General features: G+C 54.5%; 1 protein-coding gene across 7 annotated transcripts in view; it reads left to right on the forward strand.

Annotated features, from left to right (window-relative positions):
- The window catches only part of RPTOR (regulatory associated protein of MTOR complex 1), a 408568-nt gene that overhangs the window by 290943 nt on the left and 98639 nt on the right, over positions 1 to 18986 (forward strand). For all 7 annotated transcript variants that reach the window (XM_009191419.4, XM_003913544.5, XM_009191423.4 and 4 more), the window contains 3 exons: positions 3069 to 3170; positions 11423 to 11506; positions 13706 to 13816. In XM_009191419.4, the coding sequence (XP_009189683.1) occupies positions 3069 to 3170; positions 11423 to 11506; positions 13706 to 13816 (297 nt within the window). The remainder of the gene's footprint in view (positions 1 to 3068; positions 3171 to 11422; positions 11507 to 13705; positions 13817 to 18986) is intronic.

The raw sequence follows: 18986 nt of genomic DNA on the forward strand, positions 1-18986 counted from the left end.
GGCAACAGAGTGAGACTCTGTCTCAAAAAAAAAAAAAAAAAAAAAAAAATGGTTTACTGGGATAGGAGGAGAAGCCAGAATGATTCCCCTGCAGTAGAAAGCTTGGGCTAATTGACTTTCTTGGGGGTATTAAAGGGAACCCTTCTGCAAACCGAGCAGCCGTACAGGGGGGTAGAATGTCCCTACAGAGCCGTACAGAGGGGCAGAATGTCCCCTTGGCAGTGAACTGTTACCCTCTTTAAGCAGCAAGCTCATTGTAAGTGGCAAATGTATTGTGCCACTGTCAGGACAGAGAGCAGCCGTCTCAGAATGTCTAGATGGTGAGAAAGGCGGCAGGTATGCTCAGGTTGATGGTAGCAGAAGTCCAGCCGGACGGGTTCCACTGAGGTGCGACTCAGAGGCTCTCAGCCTCTCAGCCGGCCTTCCCATTTTCAGTCTGCTGCCCCTGTGTTTAGAATATGCCAAACTGCCTGGCACACAGGCTGACAACAGAGCAAAACTCCTGGCATCAGAATCGCCCTGGGAGAGCCAGGTGTGTGGTTGTGGCCAGGCAACCCAGACACTCAGCCCAGCGGGACCTGTGAGTTCTCCATCCCACTGAATGGGCTCTGCTCCCCTGCACACAGGGGCCAGCTCAGGAGCTCTTCATGGGGTAGAGGAAATCTCAGAGATTTGGCCCAAAACATCAGCCCTGTGAATCGTGGGTAGAGACACGGGCCGCTCTCGACATGTTTTCCGGAACATCATATAAAGTGCTGGCCACTCTTCCGCGGGCAGTGGCTCTACTTTGTCAGCCTCCCGTTGGCTTTAGGGAGCTGCACGGGCCTCACCGCGCACCTGCCGGGCAAAGGTGTGCTTTTCCTTTCTTGTCAGTTTGAGGTGAAGAGTCAGGAATTTTTCTCTTTCTGCCTGGAGTGGTGACTCCAGCAGTGAGGAAGATGTGAAAATCCATCAGGCAAAGCTAATGCGAAAGAAAGAAAGAAGAGGTGTAATTATCTGGATTACCTGACTTCCATTCACAGACTCAAGCCTTCTCTAACTCACGAGAACGACGTTCTCATGGGATGTGGGGGGGTGGGGGGGGTACTTAACGAGATATTTTTTAACCGATTTATGAATAATTCGCACTTGAAAACAGGAAAATCACTTTGGGGGCTTCATGCCAACTCCACAGGTTGCCCTCCAATTGTGATTAAGTTTCTGTAAGCTGGCTGCACAGGAGCACAGATTCCTACGTAGTGAATGTTCTCGGCTGACTTGAGGTGGGGCCAGGGGACTCTGCCCGCCAGGCTCCTCTGTGGAGGCTGCCGAGAGCACTCCTGGACTTGGGCTCACAGAGGCACCTGCCCTGCTCCTGGCGTTCGCCTGTCCGCGTGTGTCCACATTCACTGGAACACAGGGGCACAGGCAGCCCTGGCCAGATGAGCGGAGGGAGGGTTCCTCCCGACTCCTCTCACAGGGACACGCACCTCCAACTGCGGCCACCCACCTTCCCCCTGAGCAAAATCAAACAACATGGGGAAGAGAGGATAGTGGATGGGAGAGAGAGGCTGGTGGTTGGGTTGGTTTTTTTGTTTTGTTTTTGTTTTTTTAATTCTTTGTGTCTGGGGCTCGGGGAAGGCAGAGCTGTGTGTTACGTGGAAGTGACTCTCCGTGGAGGGAATCAGGCCGGACTGCTCCGGCCTGGCCGCTCAGTTCCCAGACCTTCCGACGGCAGCCTTCCCTGCGGCCTTCACTCTCTCCAGCCGCGGGCCCAGCAGCCCTGCTGCCCGCCTCCTCCACGGCACCCAAGCGAATCCCCCTCCACTCTGTGCCTGCACACACATGGCTGGGCTAACCGGGAGCCCAGGCCCAGCCGGCGTGGCCCACAGAGAACTCATGTCACCCCCTCGTGGGGCCCTGCTGCTGCCTGACATTCTGACCCCACGCATTTTTTTGGTCTCCCTCACCTGCATGCCTTCCCTGTCCAGCTGCAACCGCTTCTCCCACCCTCACTCTAGAGAGCACCCATGTTTCCCATTTCGCTGAGGAAACAAGCAGCAGTCGCGCGAGCGCCTCTGCCGGGCCCTCCCGCCTTCCCCCAACTTCTCTGCATCTGGGCCCCCTGGCTTTGCCCCCTCCCTGGTTCCCCTGGGGAGTGGCCCTGCTCTGCCAGCCCAGCCTGTGCATCCAGTCCTGTCCCCCAGCCAGCCCGAGGAAGCTCCCCAGCAGCCTCTCCCCACCCTCCGTGCCCCCAGCTAGGTCTTTCTCACCAGCTTCCTGTGCCCATTACTCCACATCTACAAAAAGCATTTCCTGACCCTACATCCCTCTCCAGCCACTACCTGCCTCTCTTCTTCCCCTTTGCACCCAAAACCGAATTCACCCCTGTCTCAAACCCACTCTGGCTACGCTTATGCCCAACTCCAGAGCGTTCTCGCTGCTGATCCAGGGCCCAGTCAGCTCTCCTCCCCATCTCGCCTGGCCCAGGGCTGGTTTGTGGCTCTTCCCTGGACGTTGCTCCCTGGCGTCCAGACCTTTGAGCTCTGCTTTCCCTCCATGGCTGGGCTCTCACCGGCCCCTCTGCGGCCCCAGCTCGTCTCATTGGTCTCCATAGCAGAGGCTCCGTCCTGGGTCCCTTTCCTTTCTCACTTAACTTAAAAAAGATTCACACACCGTGACTCCCAAGCGTGTCCCCAGCCAGACTCGCCTGCTGATCCACACGCTCATGGGGTCCTCTGCCCCCGGTGTCTTCACTCCCTTGTCCAGCCACTGTCGTGAGCACCACGTGTCCACGGCTGGTTCTCAGCACACTCCTCTTGCAGCCGCAGCTCGGTGCCCCGGCCAAATCTTGGAGTCATCCTCAGCTGCTCGCTTCTCCTGCCTGTCTTTGGTCCCTTTGCACACCCCGCAGACTCTCCCTCTGTGGCATGCCCAGAGCGCCCGCTTCTCAGATGCCTGGCATCCTCACAGCCCTGCAGGGTGGTCCCTTCGTGAAGGTTTGGATGCTCGGCAGGTGGCAGGGGTGGGCAAGACCAGGCCGTCTGGGAACGTGGCCCTAACGAGCACCTTCTCTGCTTGCCCTGCAGCACAGCCCGTTCTTCGCCGAGCAGCTGACCGCTTTCCAGGTGTGGCTCACCATGGGCGTGGAGAACCGGAACCCGCCGGAACAGCTGCCCATCGTCCTGCAGGTGAGTTTCTTCAGACCGGGCCAGACTGCTGAGGTCCCACAGGAAGGAAACCAGATGCCTGCACAACCCAGGAGTGCCTTCTGTCTCACTGAGCCCTGTGGGTCGGTGACCTCCTAGCCCCTCTGCCCTGAAGATGATGGCACGTGGGTCAGGTGGCATTTGGGTGAACGGATCACACAGATCCAATCAGGAGTCACTAGGCTGATCGTACATTCATTCCTAAAGGGTTTCCTCTAAAGCCATTGATTTCCCTCCTCCACCCTCAGTTAAGTGTCACTTTGGGACTGGGGAGTCATCAGCCAGTCCACCATCCCCCTCTCCCCTGGCTACCATTTCCACTTTAGGAATCGCTGAGATTCTGCTACAGATGGGCTTCGCTTCAGCGCGGGCTCTCAACACCACTGCCTCCTTCTCTTGGAAAGGACAGGAGCTGGCAGTGAATGCTGGGAGAGGAGGGAGGAGGCTCCCTGAGCAGATGCTGACCGGCGGGAGTGGGTGGAGCGGGCTTTGTAGCCCAGCCCTGTCGGTTATGCCCTGAAGCTCACAGACCCAGAAGCTGGCAGCCCTTCCCTTACATGGGGCTGTCACGGCTGCTGTAACAAATAGGCCCTTTTGGGGCACGCCCTTCAGATGCCAGCGCCCACAGGGCCTGTGTCGTGTCAGTGCCGTTCACATGCAGACCGTGACCGGTTTGTGGGTTGGGAGGTCAGCGTGGTGGGTCCTGCTGGCTGGTTTTTGGTCACAGATAGGTTGGGAGGCCACGGAAATTGAAGAGTTTGTCACAGGTAGTGAAGTTAGAAAGATCCCACAGAACTTTTGTTTCAGTGAATGAGTGTTTGTGGGGAGGTGTGTGGGCTGGGTCAGATTCAAAGGAGTTTAAAATCCACTGGTCAGTGTAGCTATCAAGGTCTAAGAACTCAATTTAAAAGCTGGAAAAGTGTTTTTGTGATTGGCGTGGTGCGGTTGGACTTCGGCGAGAAGCTGTGCGTGGCCGTGCAGAGGGGCTGCCCAGCAGCAGGCAGGGAATGAGCAGGGCCCGCCCTTTTTGGTTTAAAGCTGAGTGGCTCCCCACACACACAGAGGAAGAGCCCCACCTCCGGTATGGTGCTGAGTTCTGACAGTTGGCAGAGTGGGGTCCTCGCCTTCCCAGAAAGCAGATTGGGTGGCGTTGCCTCTGTGGAGAGGGCCGTGAGTAGCGCCCCCCACCTGCCCTACTTCCTTCCAAAGCTCACACCTTCCGGTTAGGGCCGCTCTGACGGACAGCACACCAATCTTCACTAGACCAGGTGTTCATCCCGCCTCTGAGAGATCATTTAGAAAACTGGGGCCAGTTTATCTCCATCACAGCCATGGCCTCAGCAGCCTTCCCTTCCACCGTTCAGTCTGTGCTGCAGCAGTGGCAGCCAGCGTCACAGGCGGGCTGTAGGACTGAGGCTTCACCTCGTTCAGGACTTTGCCCCAAGAATCTCAGCCAGCGAAAGAGAAGTTGGGAGAAGGAACGGTGCATGTGGATGTGCTGAAGATGTTACCGCCGACCTGTCCTCGCTGGCATTGTCTCAGGAGGGCAGCAAAGAACCAGTGTGCCAGCCGGCTGCCCTGGTGTCATGGTCCCAGCTCCTCGGTAGGCCAAGGCCGGGGAGGATGACTTGAGCCCAGGAGTTCAAGGCCAGCCTGGGCAACAGGGAGACTCCATCTCTACAAAATAAAACATCATCGTACCACATTTCACAGTGTGTGTTTCAGCTGCTGTTGCTACCTTCTGACGGCTGCTTTCTGGACATTGTAAAAAGGATACAGACATTATTACTGTTCCTCCTGTATGTACCTAGATTCATTTAAGACTATCCTGAGATTGTAGAGTGAGGTGTAAACAAATAAACCGGCTCATGTTCAAAACCAAGAACACGCAGTGATAGCAGCAACGCAACCAAACATTTGACAGAAGCCCGCGTTTTCCCTTCCCGTGAGTGCAGGATGGTGGCTGGCTGTGTGGGCCATGGATGACCAGGGGTAATCGCACCATGGGTTGCCCATGCTGGGCCCCACGGCTTCTGTTGGTCACCTGGGTCACCAAGATGTGCCTCAGAAGACACTGGCTCTCCTACTGACCTTCCTACTATTTGAGCAGTGTGCTGGAGTAAGATCGGCCCTCTCCAAAGCAGGGCCCGATGCCAAGCATGTTTCATCCAGTTTTTTGGGGTCTGGCAAATAATCTTTTTGTAAATGGCCTTCTCTTGATTGCTTTCAATGTTCCCTTGGCCACCCACACTCCCTCAAGGAAGAAGAAGACCTGCTGGAGGCGGCTTTCTGACGCTGACGTATGTGAGGACAGCCCCGGTCGGAGCGTGGGGCGTTTCCCGCGTGGTTTCCCGGCAGGTGTGAGCGGCAGGTTCCTCCTCCTTCTGGAGGGTCTGTCTGCTGGCTGTGCCCAGCCGGGATCAATGGGCAGACCTACACTGAACGAGAAAGTAGGGAAAGATGGAGTGTAATGGGGTATCGGCTTCATTTGACGTATCCCCCGGGGCTGGTTCGTTTCTCATTAACTCAGCTCACTTCCCCGCTCTTTCTCTTCAGAGCCTTTATTTTTGCCAAAGTCTGGAACCCTGTAATCCTTAAGTTATTTTCTAGTGCCTTGGCAAGTCAGAAAACATTACTTAAGGGAAAGGGAATTTTCCTACACACTTCCTGGTTTTCTGAATCCCTGCCACTTCGTCCCTGAGCCAGAGGCAGTGGCTGGTGACCCTCCAGGGTCATGCGCGGTGTCTCATCAGGCCCGGCTGAGTCACAGCCCCTCCTGTAAATGTGAGCGTGGAACAGGCCTTTCCTCCTTTCCAGCCTCAATATCCTCTCTGACTTTTAAAAATATAAATCAACAGAGGAACAAGAAGGAAGATACAATGTTTAAAACAACTGCTGTTTTGCCCACTCCCTTGATTGATGGTGTCTATTGGACGCCATCTTCTCAGGAGGAGCTCTGGACTCTCATGGCCTGCGGGGTGCGTCTGCCCTCTGTCTGCAGTGGCTCGCCTGGAACTCATTGCTTTGTGCACCCCCGCAGGTGGCTCAGGAAGCCCAGGCAGGGGAATGAAGAGCACTTAGGTTACGGAAGAGAGGAGAGAAAGTGACTTGTCTTCTTTCTTTTTCAGGAAGAAGGTGACGGTGATATTTATGTGTTCATTTATTTGCTTGGCCCTTTTTCTGTTAAATAGATACAGGGGATACGGGTGCAGGTTTCTTGTATGCGCGCACTGCGTAGTGGTGAAGTCTAGGCTGTGTGTGAACCTGCTACCCGCGTAGTGGACATTGTACCCCATAGGTAATTTCTCAGCCCCTCACACCTTCTGGAGTCTCCAGTGCCTGTTATTCCACCTGTGTGTCCCTGTGGGCCCGTCGTTTAGCTCCCACTCACTTCCACGTGAGAACACGCAGCAGTTGGTTTTCTGTGTCTGAGTTACTCCACTGAGCGCAGTGGCCGCCTGTTTCACCCGTGCTGGTGTAACAGCCACGATTCCATTCTTTTTCTGGCTGAGTAGTAGTCCATGATGCATAGATGCCGCTGTTTCCTCATCCAGTCCTCTGCTGATGGGCGATCTCCGCTCACTGCAGCCTCCACCTCCTGGGTTAAAGTGATTCTTGTGCTTCAACCTCCTGAGTAGCTGGGATTATAGGTGTGCACCGCCGCACCTGGCCAAGAGTGATTTTATAGGATGAAGTTTTAGTCCCTTTTCCTAGATGTCACAAATCAGTATGAGCATTTCATTTAGGAAGTCTAGTTGCTCTCTCTCCGTGCATCATTTTTTTTACAAATAGAATGTGGGGTCTGAAACTACAGGATCGTTATCAAGTGACAGCAGAATGACAAACTAGAGTGATATTATACATACCACATACATCGGGGACTCCAAAACCGCCCTGCTCATCAGGCACCCTGGCCTGCAGCACCCGTCATTCCAGGGCTGGAACTGGAGAATCTTTTCTCATGAAGCAGCTCTTCCAGTATGTCTGTCTGAGCACTCTCTTTGTGTACAAGGCCAATGAAATTTGACAGCCTTAGCAATTCTGTTTTAATTTGGTCACCTCAGCTGGATTGCAGTGGTGTGATCATAGCTCACTGCAGCTTCCAGCTCCTGGGGTCAAGCCACCCTCCTGACTCAGCCTCCTGAGTAGCTGGAACTGCACACACGCGCCACCACGCCCGGCTCATTTTTGTATTTTTTGTAGAGACGGGGTTTCACCATGTTGGCCAGGCTGGTCTCGACCTCTGGGCCTCAAGCAATCCTCCAGCTTCAGCCTTCCAAAGTGTTTGGATTACAGGCGAGAGCCACCATGCCGGCCACCATGGTTAGTCTTCAGTTTGAGTTACCACAGGTGGAAAGTAAATCTCAGTAAGCCACTCAGCGCACCATCATTTACTTCTGTAATTTCCATAGATCCTGGGATGGTCCAACAGAAGATTTTTGTTTTTGTTGTTTTTTAAGTACAAAAACAACATTGGCATTTTTTCCTAAAAGCCAATCCTATTTTTAAAATAACTTTGCTTTTTGTTGACTTCAGTTTTTAAAAAATGTAAATCAACAAAAGGTGGCAGGAAGATGATGTAATGTTTGAAAAAAAACAAAACAGTACTTAACATTTTCCGCAATACTCTTTATTGACGATGTTTCTTTGCAAATGAAATAATTGCAGCACCAAATCCCGGTGCTGCCCACAGACCTCTGACGCCGACTCCCAGGCCGGTGGGCCACCAAGGCCTCAGCAGGTGTTTCTTCAGCACCTGCAGCTCCTACAGTGTGACACTCAGGACCACATCGCGGTAGTGATTGTGAACCAGCGTCCCGTTTGCTTTTGTTGTTTGTAAGGAGCACATTCTCAGGAGACCTCTAGTGCCAGGCTAGTGTCCTGGTAAAACAGTAACAGGAACTGGTCTTGATGAGACCTCTTCACCCCGTCCTGCCACTTCTTCCATTTGCTCTGCAACTATTGACCTTAGAAACTGAGGCTTGTCCCTATTTACAGTGTTGGAAATAACAAAGAGAATCAGAAAACAATCTCTGTAAGCTTTAGATCTGATGATGTCTTTGATTTCTGATGATTGCAGCCATGGCGAAACCTTCCTCCTCTCCTCTCCCTGGGTCATCTAGAAACTTGAGCCTCAGGCAGCCTAGTGTCCCTACACACAGAGAGTCAGTCCTCAAAACCCTGGATGGTGGAGACATCCGGAAGCCAAATGCTACGATGGTGACTTTACATCCGCTGGGCACCCTGGTGCACACAGCTTTGCGCTAGATGCTTTGCAGACTCTGTCTCACTGAACTTTGAGAATAAGCCCAAGTCAAGTACTGTTGTCTCCGTTTTTCTTGATAACGATATTGAAGTTTCCCAAAGTTAGGAATTTAAGCCAATAATTGGGCAGAGATGGAGGCAGGGTTAACATCAGGTTAGCCAGCCCCAGAGCCCGTGCTTTTCCACTGACTGGCCCATCAAACCCGAGTTCCAGGCAGCAGTGGCATGCGACATCCCCCAGGTTCAGCACGGGAAAGGGATCCAGTTCCAGTTCACATATCCCGCGAGCAGTCCCACGTTCCTTTCCCAGCCTCTTAATCAGAGACTGTCAGCATCGCCAGCATGGGAAACCTGCCACTCCTGGGTCCATGGTGAACCCGGCGTGGGAGCTGGCTCCAGGCACATAGAAGGGAAGTGAGGCCGCATTCCCACTGCTCTTTCTCTGCCCCCAAGGCTGGACATGCTGGGATCCCCCCGCACCCTGTCTGCTGCCCCTCCAGCCTGGCTAGCCCCCTCCTCTTGCTGCCACCTGTGACCTTCCCTGTCCCCCTGCCAGCGCTCTTCGCCCCCGACAGGGAAGCTCCTCCCTCTCCACGGCCCCCCAGGGCCCATCCTCCTGACTCGGTGGCTCCTCCGTGGAAGTCGTGCTGGCCGACCCCAAGGAGCATAACCCAGATGGCCGCCATCTCCTCTCCCCTCCTCCCTGTCCTCCACCCTCACTGGCCTCCTTGTCCCTTTTCCCTGCATCTCTTGAGGGTTTCCAAACTCATCCCAAACCTTCTCTTCTAGAGTTTGCTTTTCTTCACCCCTTCTTCTCTCAGCCTCTGGCCAGCGCTACAGTCTGTTCCTCCCCATCTCCATCTCAGCACGCTGGTCAAGCCCACCCCCTTCTACTTGCCTCCCCCACTTCCAGCCTCTTGCCAGGCCTGTCCCCAAAGCGCGCACACTGGACCAGTCACTGCTGCTTCAGGCCTGTCCCCAAAGCGCACACACTGGACCAGTCACTGCTGCTTCAGGCCTGTCCCCAAAGCGCGCACATTGGACCAGTCACTACTGCTTAACATCGCTCAGTGGCTTCTGGATCTCAAGACAAACTGACTTCTCTGCACACTGTCTGCGGGGCCTTTCCTGATCCGACCCCCTTCCTTTCACTGACCTCAGTCATACTGATGGCCTGTGCATCCTCAGACACCCGAGCTCTTCCAGCCTCTCTACCTGCAACGCGGTAACCCCCTCACGTCACCTCCAGGACCCGCTGCCCAGCTGTGTCCTGTGCATCTTCTCCTGTGGGGAGGGAAAACCTCCGGGGCCTCCAGTGAGGCCAGGTCAGGGCCTCCTGGGGTCTGTGTGTTCAGGCATCTCTACTAAAAATACAAAAATAAATTAGCCCGGCGTGGTGGCACGTGCCTGTAGTCTTAGCTACTCAGGGGGCTGAGGCAGGAGAATGGCGTGAACCCAGGAGGTGGAATTTGCAGTGAGCCAAGATCAGGCCACTGCACTCCAGCCTGGGCAACAGAGCGAGACTTTGTCTCAAAAAAAAAGTGTGAAACTTTGATATAACAAAAAAAGTATGTGCAAAACCTCTGGCAAAGCCCACTCTAATTTATAAGGAACTCTGACGTGTCAGTAAGAAAAAGCCACATATCGAAGTAGAAAACTAAAGGCATGCGGGGCAAGTTTACTGTGGAAATGACCCATCAACCTGCAAAATGTCCTCCCCTTGAAATCCAAGAAATCCAGAAGAAAAGGATGAATTTTCCCCTGTCCTATTGGCTAATCATAGTGTAATACGGGCTAGTATTGTCCCACAAGCTTTAAATTTGTTATTTAATTTAATGTAACTCTTATGGGCAGGTGTTGTGTTATATGTGTTTTATGAATTAATAAATCAAGGCTCAGCAATGTTAAGTAATTTGTCCAGAGTCACACCCCAGTGAGCGCTGCTGGGTGCCATCGACAGTGTGAGTGGGGTCAGCCACAGGGTCATTTGGTAACTGAAGTATCAATGCTCTGACCTTACCTTTTTAATACCCACATTTATCTTACTGGGAAAAAATCGTGTGAGTGTGCAGATGTACCTATTAGGATATTGATCACAGTGTTATTTATAAAAGCAGCATTTCGGCCAGGCATGATGGCTCACGCCTGTAATCCCAACACTTTGGGAGGCTGAGGTGGGAAGACTGCTTGAGCCAGAAGTTCAAGACCTGCATGGGCAATGTAGTGAGACCCCCATCTCTATAAAAAATACAAAAATGAACCAGGCATGGTGGCACCTACCTGTGGTCCTAGCTACTCGGGGGTGAGGTGGGAGGATCACTTGAGCCCAGGAGGTTGAGGCTGCAGTGGGTCGTAATCTGGCATCTATACTCTAGCCTGGGCAACAGAGCAAGATCCTATCTCAAAAATAAATAAAAATTTTAAAAGTAGGAACATTTTGATGATAATTTGAATATCTATCAGTGAGGAAGTTGTTTAAAAGAATTGTGTACATTTGTGTAATGGAAGTACTGTGCTGGCATTGGGAATAATATTGTACATACCTAGTGGTATGAACAATGTTCACGGTGCATTATTTAGTTAAAGGAGCTGAGAAATATAGTCACATATTATCTAGTTCAGAATCAATAAGAGAAGTGTGGACATAGAGAACAGTGCCTGGGTTCGTATACCAAAATATCACCAGCGAGGTAGCTTTTTAAATGCAATTAAAACATGTTTGTTCTAATATTATCTACGTTGAGCGTGTTTTATCTGTGTAATAAAGGAATAAAGCATGTTTTCTTCACCTGTCTAAAAGCATGAACTTGTAAGGAAAGGAGCAGCAGCTCTAGGTAACTGTGACCGAGGCAGCAGACAGATCTGCACTGTGGTCGGACCGCTCCAAAGCTGGCAGCTCGTGCAGCAGCGTTTCGGGGCTGCACACCAGTATGGTTTGCAGTGATACCATTTTCTTCTTGTTCTTCCAGGTGCTGTTAAGCCAAGTGCACCGGCTGAGAGCATTGGACTTGCTTGGAAGATTTTTGGACCTGGGTCCCTGGGCAGTGAGCCTGGTACGTGCCTTCCTCATTAACCTGGGGGCTGAGGGAGGTGGGACAGAAATTAGGCTCCGTGTTTCAGTCTGTGCACGTATTTCATGATCCAGAGCCACCCGCAGCCGTGAGACCCAGGGCGAGTGTGTCCGCCGTGGTGGTGTCCTGTCGATCCTCAGGCCCTCAAGGAGCCCACTCTGTACCCGTGCAGCCTGCAGTGCTGCCTGGCGTTTGGGGTTCTGGGGTTGTCGCCCCTCTGTACGTCCAATGTTAGACATAGGCGTGGGCGTGTTGGCTGGTCACCTTTTCCTGAGCGGCCGCCCAGCACTGGGGAGGAGCAGGGCGTCCCTGAGCCTGCCGCAGCGCCCGCCGCGTGCTGCTGCTTCCCCCAGGAGGAGTCTGGATCCTCAGCACTGTCTGCTCACCGTCATGGCAGGCACAATTCGGAAACGCTCGTCTGGTTCCTCATCCTATAGCAGAGTAGTGATGGCCACTAAAAGAAAAGCCTGGCAGAGGCAGGATCAAGAAGCGACACGTGCTTAACAAATAACTCACGGGGAAAGTTAAAGGAGGCTGAGAGGGAACTTCAGAGTCAAGGAAACTCGAGAGACCTACGGCCAGTTGCCGTGTACAGTAAACTTTACTTGGTTCTGTTGAAGTTCCAAAAATGGATACTCATAAAACAATCAGAAATTTTACAGGAGCTGGATTTATATGTTATTCAAGAATCACTGTTCGTTTTTCTTGGGTGTGGTAATGGTACTGGATCGTGTTTTTATAAAAGACACCTAATTTTTTAGAGATAGACACTAAATATTCACCAGTGAAATCACATGACATTTGAGCCTTAACTTACTGTGTTTGGGAACGGTGCAGTGGGGCGGTGGGTGCGCAGCCGCTGTCACGGAAGCTGGGTGGTGAGTACCTGGGGTCTGATGTATTTATTTGCATCATATAATGTTGACAAAGAGTGGTAATTGATAGTCCAGCACTGAAGGAGGAGAGAAAACATCCAAAACTAGGAAAAATCATTTAACACTCACCACTGGGCCATTTTCACTCCAGGTGCCTGAGGCCACAAATAGCTTGTAACAGAGTCGGGGCCTGAGTCATCAGAGGAGGCTGGCGTGACTCGGTCACTTGGTGTGTGCGTGGTGGTGTCACTCAGTCACCCTGGAGAGGCCTGCGTGGTATTGCTGGCACTCTAAGAAGACAGGAAGCATGTATAAAAAACATTTTAGAAAGAGGTTCATGTTTAAGATTAATATTTTAAAACTAATTTCTTCCCTTTAAAGAATTAGGCTTCTGCTCATTGGCAATTTTGCTAACACATGAACCAAGGCTGGATAAATGAGGTATTTTCACAGGTACAGATTTTGCCTGTCAGGTGAGGGCCCAGGCACCTGAACCAGAGAAACTGCTCTTTCCTTGTTAAATGTGGCCTTTCATGGGGAAGGAACCCAGGCCTGGGTCCCAGCACCACTTCCTGTCTTGGTTGTAGGGGACCTCACTTATTGGAAAGGGATACCTTTGGAATATCTGTGAAATTCCAGCAGCTTTGAGATGAGGACACAGCAGGAACCCCTGACTGTCGAGTGCAGCCATACTTTGCCAGGCATCCTCCACGCGGCAATGCCCTCCACACTGTCCCTCCCCTGCCTCTGAGGGCAGAGTCCCCTGAGAATGACACGCGACCAGAACCGGGCGCCAGCGAGCCCCTGGGCGACCCCTCCTCCTCCTCCCTGCCTTTCCCAGGGCAGGCGTCCTTCTCCCAAGGTGTATCTGAAGCTCTGATGTGAGTGTTGAGCGAGCTGGCCACGCCGTCACGGAGAAGTGGCCATGGCTCGTATGTGAACAGCACAGTGAAGGCGCCCGATGCCATGCTGCTGAGAGCCAACGGGGCCACCGAGGGCAGGCGAGGGCCCCAGGCGCAAGCAGCCTGCGCCTCCACAAGGAAAAACTGCGGCCCGATTAACTCCAGTCTCCTGACACCAGTCAAGGCTAGCAGTACGTGGCAGCTTCTAGGAATAAATCAGAGATGAATAAATCTGGAGGAAACCCCTCTTTACTTTAAGTGAGGCCCATTCATTCCTGTTGCGTTTCCCATATGTGCTGAAGATCACACTGCAGCTGGTCCCGCGTGGCACCCCTGCTGCTGCCCGTTCCCTCGCTGCGGCACAGGCAGAGCCCTGGCACGCTGACGCCCTCCCTCTCCCCCAGGCCTTGTCTGTCGGCATCTTCCCCTACGTGCTGAAGCTGCTCCAGAGCTCGGCCCGAGAGCTGCGGCCACTTCTCGTTTTCATCTGGGCCAAGATCCTCGCAGTGGACAGCGTGAGTATCCCCGCCCTCCTCCCCAGGGTGATGTGAACCCGCCGGCCCTTCTGGGAATGCCAAGCCCTGTGCTTCCGGCCTGCCCTTTCTCCAGCCTCGCTCCCTCTCCAGGCGCCGCAGCCATTCCTGTCCTCTCTTCCGGGGTAAAGTGGGACGCGCCCCACCTCGGCAGCCACCTCTGGGTCATGGGGGCTGTCACCTACCTGTCCTGTCCCTGGCCTTCCCCAGGTGCCCTGTGCTCAGTTTGCCCGCCCCCCACCATCCTGTCCCTGGCCTTCCCTTGGTACCCTGCACTAAGTCCCTCCACTTGTCCTGTCCCTGTCTTTCCCCTGGTGCCCTGCGCTCAGTTTTCCCCCTCCGCCTGTCCTGTCCCTGGCCTTCCCCCGGTGCCCTGTGCTCTGTCTCCCCCGCCCCCCGGCTTGTCCTGTCCCTGGCCTTCCCCTGGTGCCCTGTGCTCAGTTCCTCCCAACCCCCCGCCCACCGTTCTGTCCCTGGCCTTCCCCTGGTGCCCTGTGCTCTGTCCCCCACACCTGTCCTGTCCTTGGCCTTCCCTTGGTGCCCTGTGCTCTGTCCCCCACACCTGTCCTGTCCTTGGCCTTCCCCTGGTGCCATGTGCTCTGTTCCCCCTCCCCGGCCTGTTCTGTCCCCAGCCTTCCCCTGGTGCCCTGTGCTCTGTCCCCCTGCCTATGTCTGACCCCCCATAAGGCTGCCCCCGTGCTCCTGACCCTGGCTGGAAACAGCCCCACCATGGCAGTGAACTTGGCCTCTGCCTCGCCCAGACCCCACATCGGCCCCTCCTGTGCCCACCATTGCATTTCTCCCCCTCTTCAACCCTGAACAGGTGGTCTGGGCCAGGCCCCGAGGTGTTAGGGGCCACCCCCTTACATGGGGCTGCCCAACTCTGCCCTCTTTGATGGGCATCAGCCCTGGCCCTGCAGCCACATGTTCACCCTTCAATCATCTAGGCCAGGGACCCATATTTAGCTATGTTAAGAGAGACACAAGGTCAGCTGTCCCTGTCCCCAGCGGTTCATGCTTGGGTGCGGGCGAGGGTTGCAGGTGACACCAGCCCTGTTGTGAGGCGGGGTCACCTCCTGTAGGAGCTACCAGAGAGATGGGTCAGAGGAGTGGGGCTGAGAAGTCCTGTGGGCGGGACCTGGCCTATGCTGAACTGGAAATGCCAGGAAGGGCCTTGAGAGGGTGGATGTCAGGCAGGGGTCCAAACATGGAGGTGGCAGGGCCGGCTGGGAAGACGTTTAGAGGAGGGCAGGCCACTCCGCGCCCCGTGTGGCCTGTGTGCAGGGACACGCAGGGAGGCCCCATCCAGGCGGAGGGTACACGGTTCCAGGTAGATGCAGCTGAACATCATTTAGCAGGTGGAGGATTATTAGAGATTTTGGAACAATGACATCAAAAGAATGAAGCTGTGGTTTATGAACATTGCCTGGCCTGGGAGTCAAGTGGATTGTGGGGCAACACGGGGTGGGGGCATTTTCCTCCAGGTGCATGGGCGGAGGAGGTCGGGCTGCAGGGCTAGGAGGGTGGCAGAGAGGGTGGCGGCACCAAGCCTGGGTGGGGAGAGGCGACTCGGGCTGGAGCCTGTGTGGCCGGCCAGGGCTCAGGGAGCCTTCCAGAGACAACTGGTCAGGAGCCCTGTGCGGCCTGGGAGCAGGGCTGGCCCGAGGCCAAGACTGGGGGACCTTGTCCACCCAGTGGTGATGGCAGGCGAGACCCTCGAAGGAAGATGTGGCAGGCTCGGCTGCGGGAGAGCGCTGGAAAGCTCCTCCTGTGGCACAGTGGAGAGGAGAGCAGTACCGAGTGGTGCACAGGGTCTGGGAAGGGCCCATTTACAGAACGTGAAGATTCTGGAACAAAGGGTGTGTGCTGGGAATGGAGTTGGGGGATATGTTGCCCTCTGCAGAGTTGTTGGGGGGCAAAGGTGTCCTAAAGATGTCTTTGCCTTTAGCTGTCCATGTGCAGAGGGACACGTGTGTGATACAGAGGTGGGATCGGAGCCAGGCTGGCAGGGAGCCCCAGGAAGAAGCCAAGCCAGTCTTGCTCTAGGGCCGCTGCCCTGGGTGAGGAGAGCGGGACCGAGGAACCGGCATCTGGGCAAGGCTGGCTTTGCTCCCTGCTTGGTTTTGAAGCAAACCAACCCCAGCAGCTCATTAGAAGGCCTGTAAGAGCAGGTCCACATTTCCCCCTGGACTTCAGCCAGCTGCTGGGTGCATGTGTGTGCCGGGGTGGTGATGTGTACGGGCACTTGGGTGTGAGTGTGTGTGGCGCCCTGTCCAGCGGCTTTCGTATGCAAAGTCTCTTAATTCCTACATCCCCTGTGAAGTCATCATGAATTTGCATCCTATTTACTGGTGAGGCACCGCCCACAGGAGGGAGCAGGGGTCACGTAGCTACCTTGCTGGGCCCCTGCCTGGGTCTGGAGCTCCTTGCCCACACAGGGAAAGGGAGGGTTTAGCATAGTCACAGAGCAGGTGTGGGAGAATGCCAAGACCACCTTGGAGAAGCCATGACTTGGAGCCAGGGAAGGCCACCCTTTCCTTTTCTGTGAGGCAGGTGAGGGGAGAGTGGACGGAGCTTACAGCCCCCGGGGCTCCTGCCTGCTGCCGTGGCACTCCCTGAGCCAGATTCTATCAGCTCCTCCGTCCAGTCACTGGCACTGAGACCCGGCCTCATCCTTAGCCCTGTTGGCTATGCTGCACCGGCCACCAGGACCTGCTGTGCTTGCTGAAGCTGCCACACTGGGCTTTGTTCAGCCAAATTCACTGCCCCTGCTGTGCAGGCACTGGTAGGCACCCCGAGCTGCACTGCACGCTCTCACCCATCAGCCCTGCACACCCCACACAAAGCCACTGCTGTGTCCCCCACCCACAGCCCCTGCTGACTCAGGTCCAGCCCAGGCCATCATGTCCCCAACTGTGCTGCCCACGGACCCCTGGGCCCCTGCTCAGCCCCTCTGCTCTCCACACCCAGCCCTGACCATAGCCTCCCCACACCCCAAGTGCTCACCTAGGACTTTGGTGTGGCAACAAAAGCAGGGGAGGGGGGAGGCCGCCGCCGAAGCGGGGGAGGGGGGAGGCTGCCGCCAAAGCGGGGGTGGGGGGAGGCGGCAAAGGCTTCCACCTTGGAGGCGTGTGTCGATCCCACCCGGCAGCAGTGTTGCCCTCTTGCTAGTTCCACTGATGGTTGTGGATTCCCTGGGATTTTCTGCTAGTTCGCCGGTTCTTGCAGATGCCCTAGGATTTTGTGTATATGTTCTCTCCGAGAAGCAGCCTCCGGCCCCTCTTCCGGTTCCGGGATCTCTCACTCTTTTCCTGGGCCTGGGGCACTGACCATGGCTCTGCCGGCTGCCATGCTTGCCATCTCTGCTCCTGATTTCCTGAGCTGGATGCCAGGAGCTGCTTCTCCTCCTCTCAGCGCAGCTGAGGCTGACCTTGACCTCACTTCAACCTTGAACCCTCCTGGGCCCAGTGCTCCGGACCTGGCTGTGACCAGGGAACACTCCAAAATGGTGACTGGAACACCATACATTTCAGCAAAATATTCTCCCTGCCACCCATTAAACTACGGATAAAGAATGACTGCTTTGAAAGATTGGCTAAAGCCCTGGATTTAAGAGTTAAAAGCGTGAGTTTGATCCCATCACCACATTTGCTCTGACAAGTCATTTTTGGCCATGATTGGCCTCTGTAAAATCATGGCAGTGATCCTTAGGCCGTCTGCCTCCAGCCGCAGTTCCAGAGCTCAGAACCAGGATGTGGAAAACTGCTGTGTAAATGATAGAGGAACAGGACCAGGAAGGGGCACCATGTAAATCTCACATCTCTCCTGCCTGCCTCTGTTACACTAAAACCTTTTCTTGCTAAACGGAAAGCTTAGCTTTGTGAGTCAGAAAGCGAGAGGTTTGGATCATTTCTATTTTATTCTTCTTCAGATTCACCGAAGAGTCACATTATGTAAACAAAGGGTGTTTGGCAGGAAGTCATTTTGAAACATGGTTTCTCTCCTACCCCAGTGTCTTCAGTCATCTACATGGACACACTTAGAAATGTCTTCGCACCTGGCCATGGATGGAGGACCATGTGTAGAGGCTCCCAGATGCACAAAACAGTGACCTTCATGTGACACAAAGCCCAGGGTGAAGGGACAGAGGAGATGCCGTCCTCATGCAGGGGTCTAGGATGATGGCTGCCTGAGCCTGCTCTCCATCCCTGCCCCAGCCCCTCCAGTGCTGCAGAAATGTGTCTAAGCCAACTTTGATTCTCAGACTTCGTGTTTTTAGTACCTTTTAGGACCTGGGAATTGATGATGTCTTTATTTTCAGTCTCGGGGTGGCTTTTGGTGAAAGGGGACCGCCTTCGTCGTGACGTTCTCGCTGCATCCACAGCCCATCATCGTGTTGCAGTGCAGGGCGTCTTGTTCAAAACTGGCTCTTGGTCCCGTTGATCTCCCAGGGCCTGTTACTTTCGAGTGCCCCAAATGGCAGAACATGGCCGTGAGCACAGAGGCTGCAGCGCACCTTCGTTTTACACCCTGCTCCAGGCAGACACCAGGGCCTCAGGTTTCATATTCATGATGCTGAAGGGGTTATCTGCTCAGTACTGCTTGGGGAGCTGTTCCCACAGCCAGCTGGGCATGCCCTTGCCTGCAGTGTTCTTGTAACTGCCTGCAGGCGCCACAGGCCTTCCTGTGAATTAATTTCTTAACCAGCTTGTTGCACCTGCATATTTAAAAGCAATCACTCCACTGAGGAGCATTTTGAAGTGTTTCTGGTAGAAACTGAGCCTCATCTACCTCACTTGTCTCGCCCTTCCTTCCATCGTTACCCTGGCGATAACTTCTCAGAGATGAAGGTTCCCTGTGTTTTTGAGGGGTCGTTCCTCCACTCCCTTCCCCTCCCCACATCTGGCTATGGATGTTGCTGACGGTCCTCCGGAGCTCCACCCCTACCCCCCATGATGTGTGCGCCCTGCACAATGTGTGCATGCCCCTCTGTGTTGCTGGTGGTCCTCCGGAGTTCCGCCCCTGCATGATGTCTGCGCCCCCGCCTTGTGTTGCTGGTGGTCCTCTGGAGCTCCGCCCCCACATGACGTCTGTTCCGCCCCTTCCTTGTGTTGCCGGTGGTCCTCCGGTGCTCCGCCCCCGCATGATGAGT

Source organism: Papio anubis, chromosome 17 (assembly GCF_008728515.1).
Source record: "Papio anubis isolate 15944 chromosome 17, Panubis1.0, whole genome shotgun sequence".
Classification (NCBI taxonomy): Eukaryota; Metazoa; Chordata; class Mammalia; order Primates; family Cercopithecidae; genus Papio; species Papio anubis.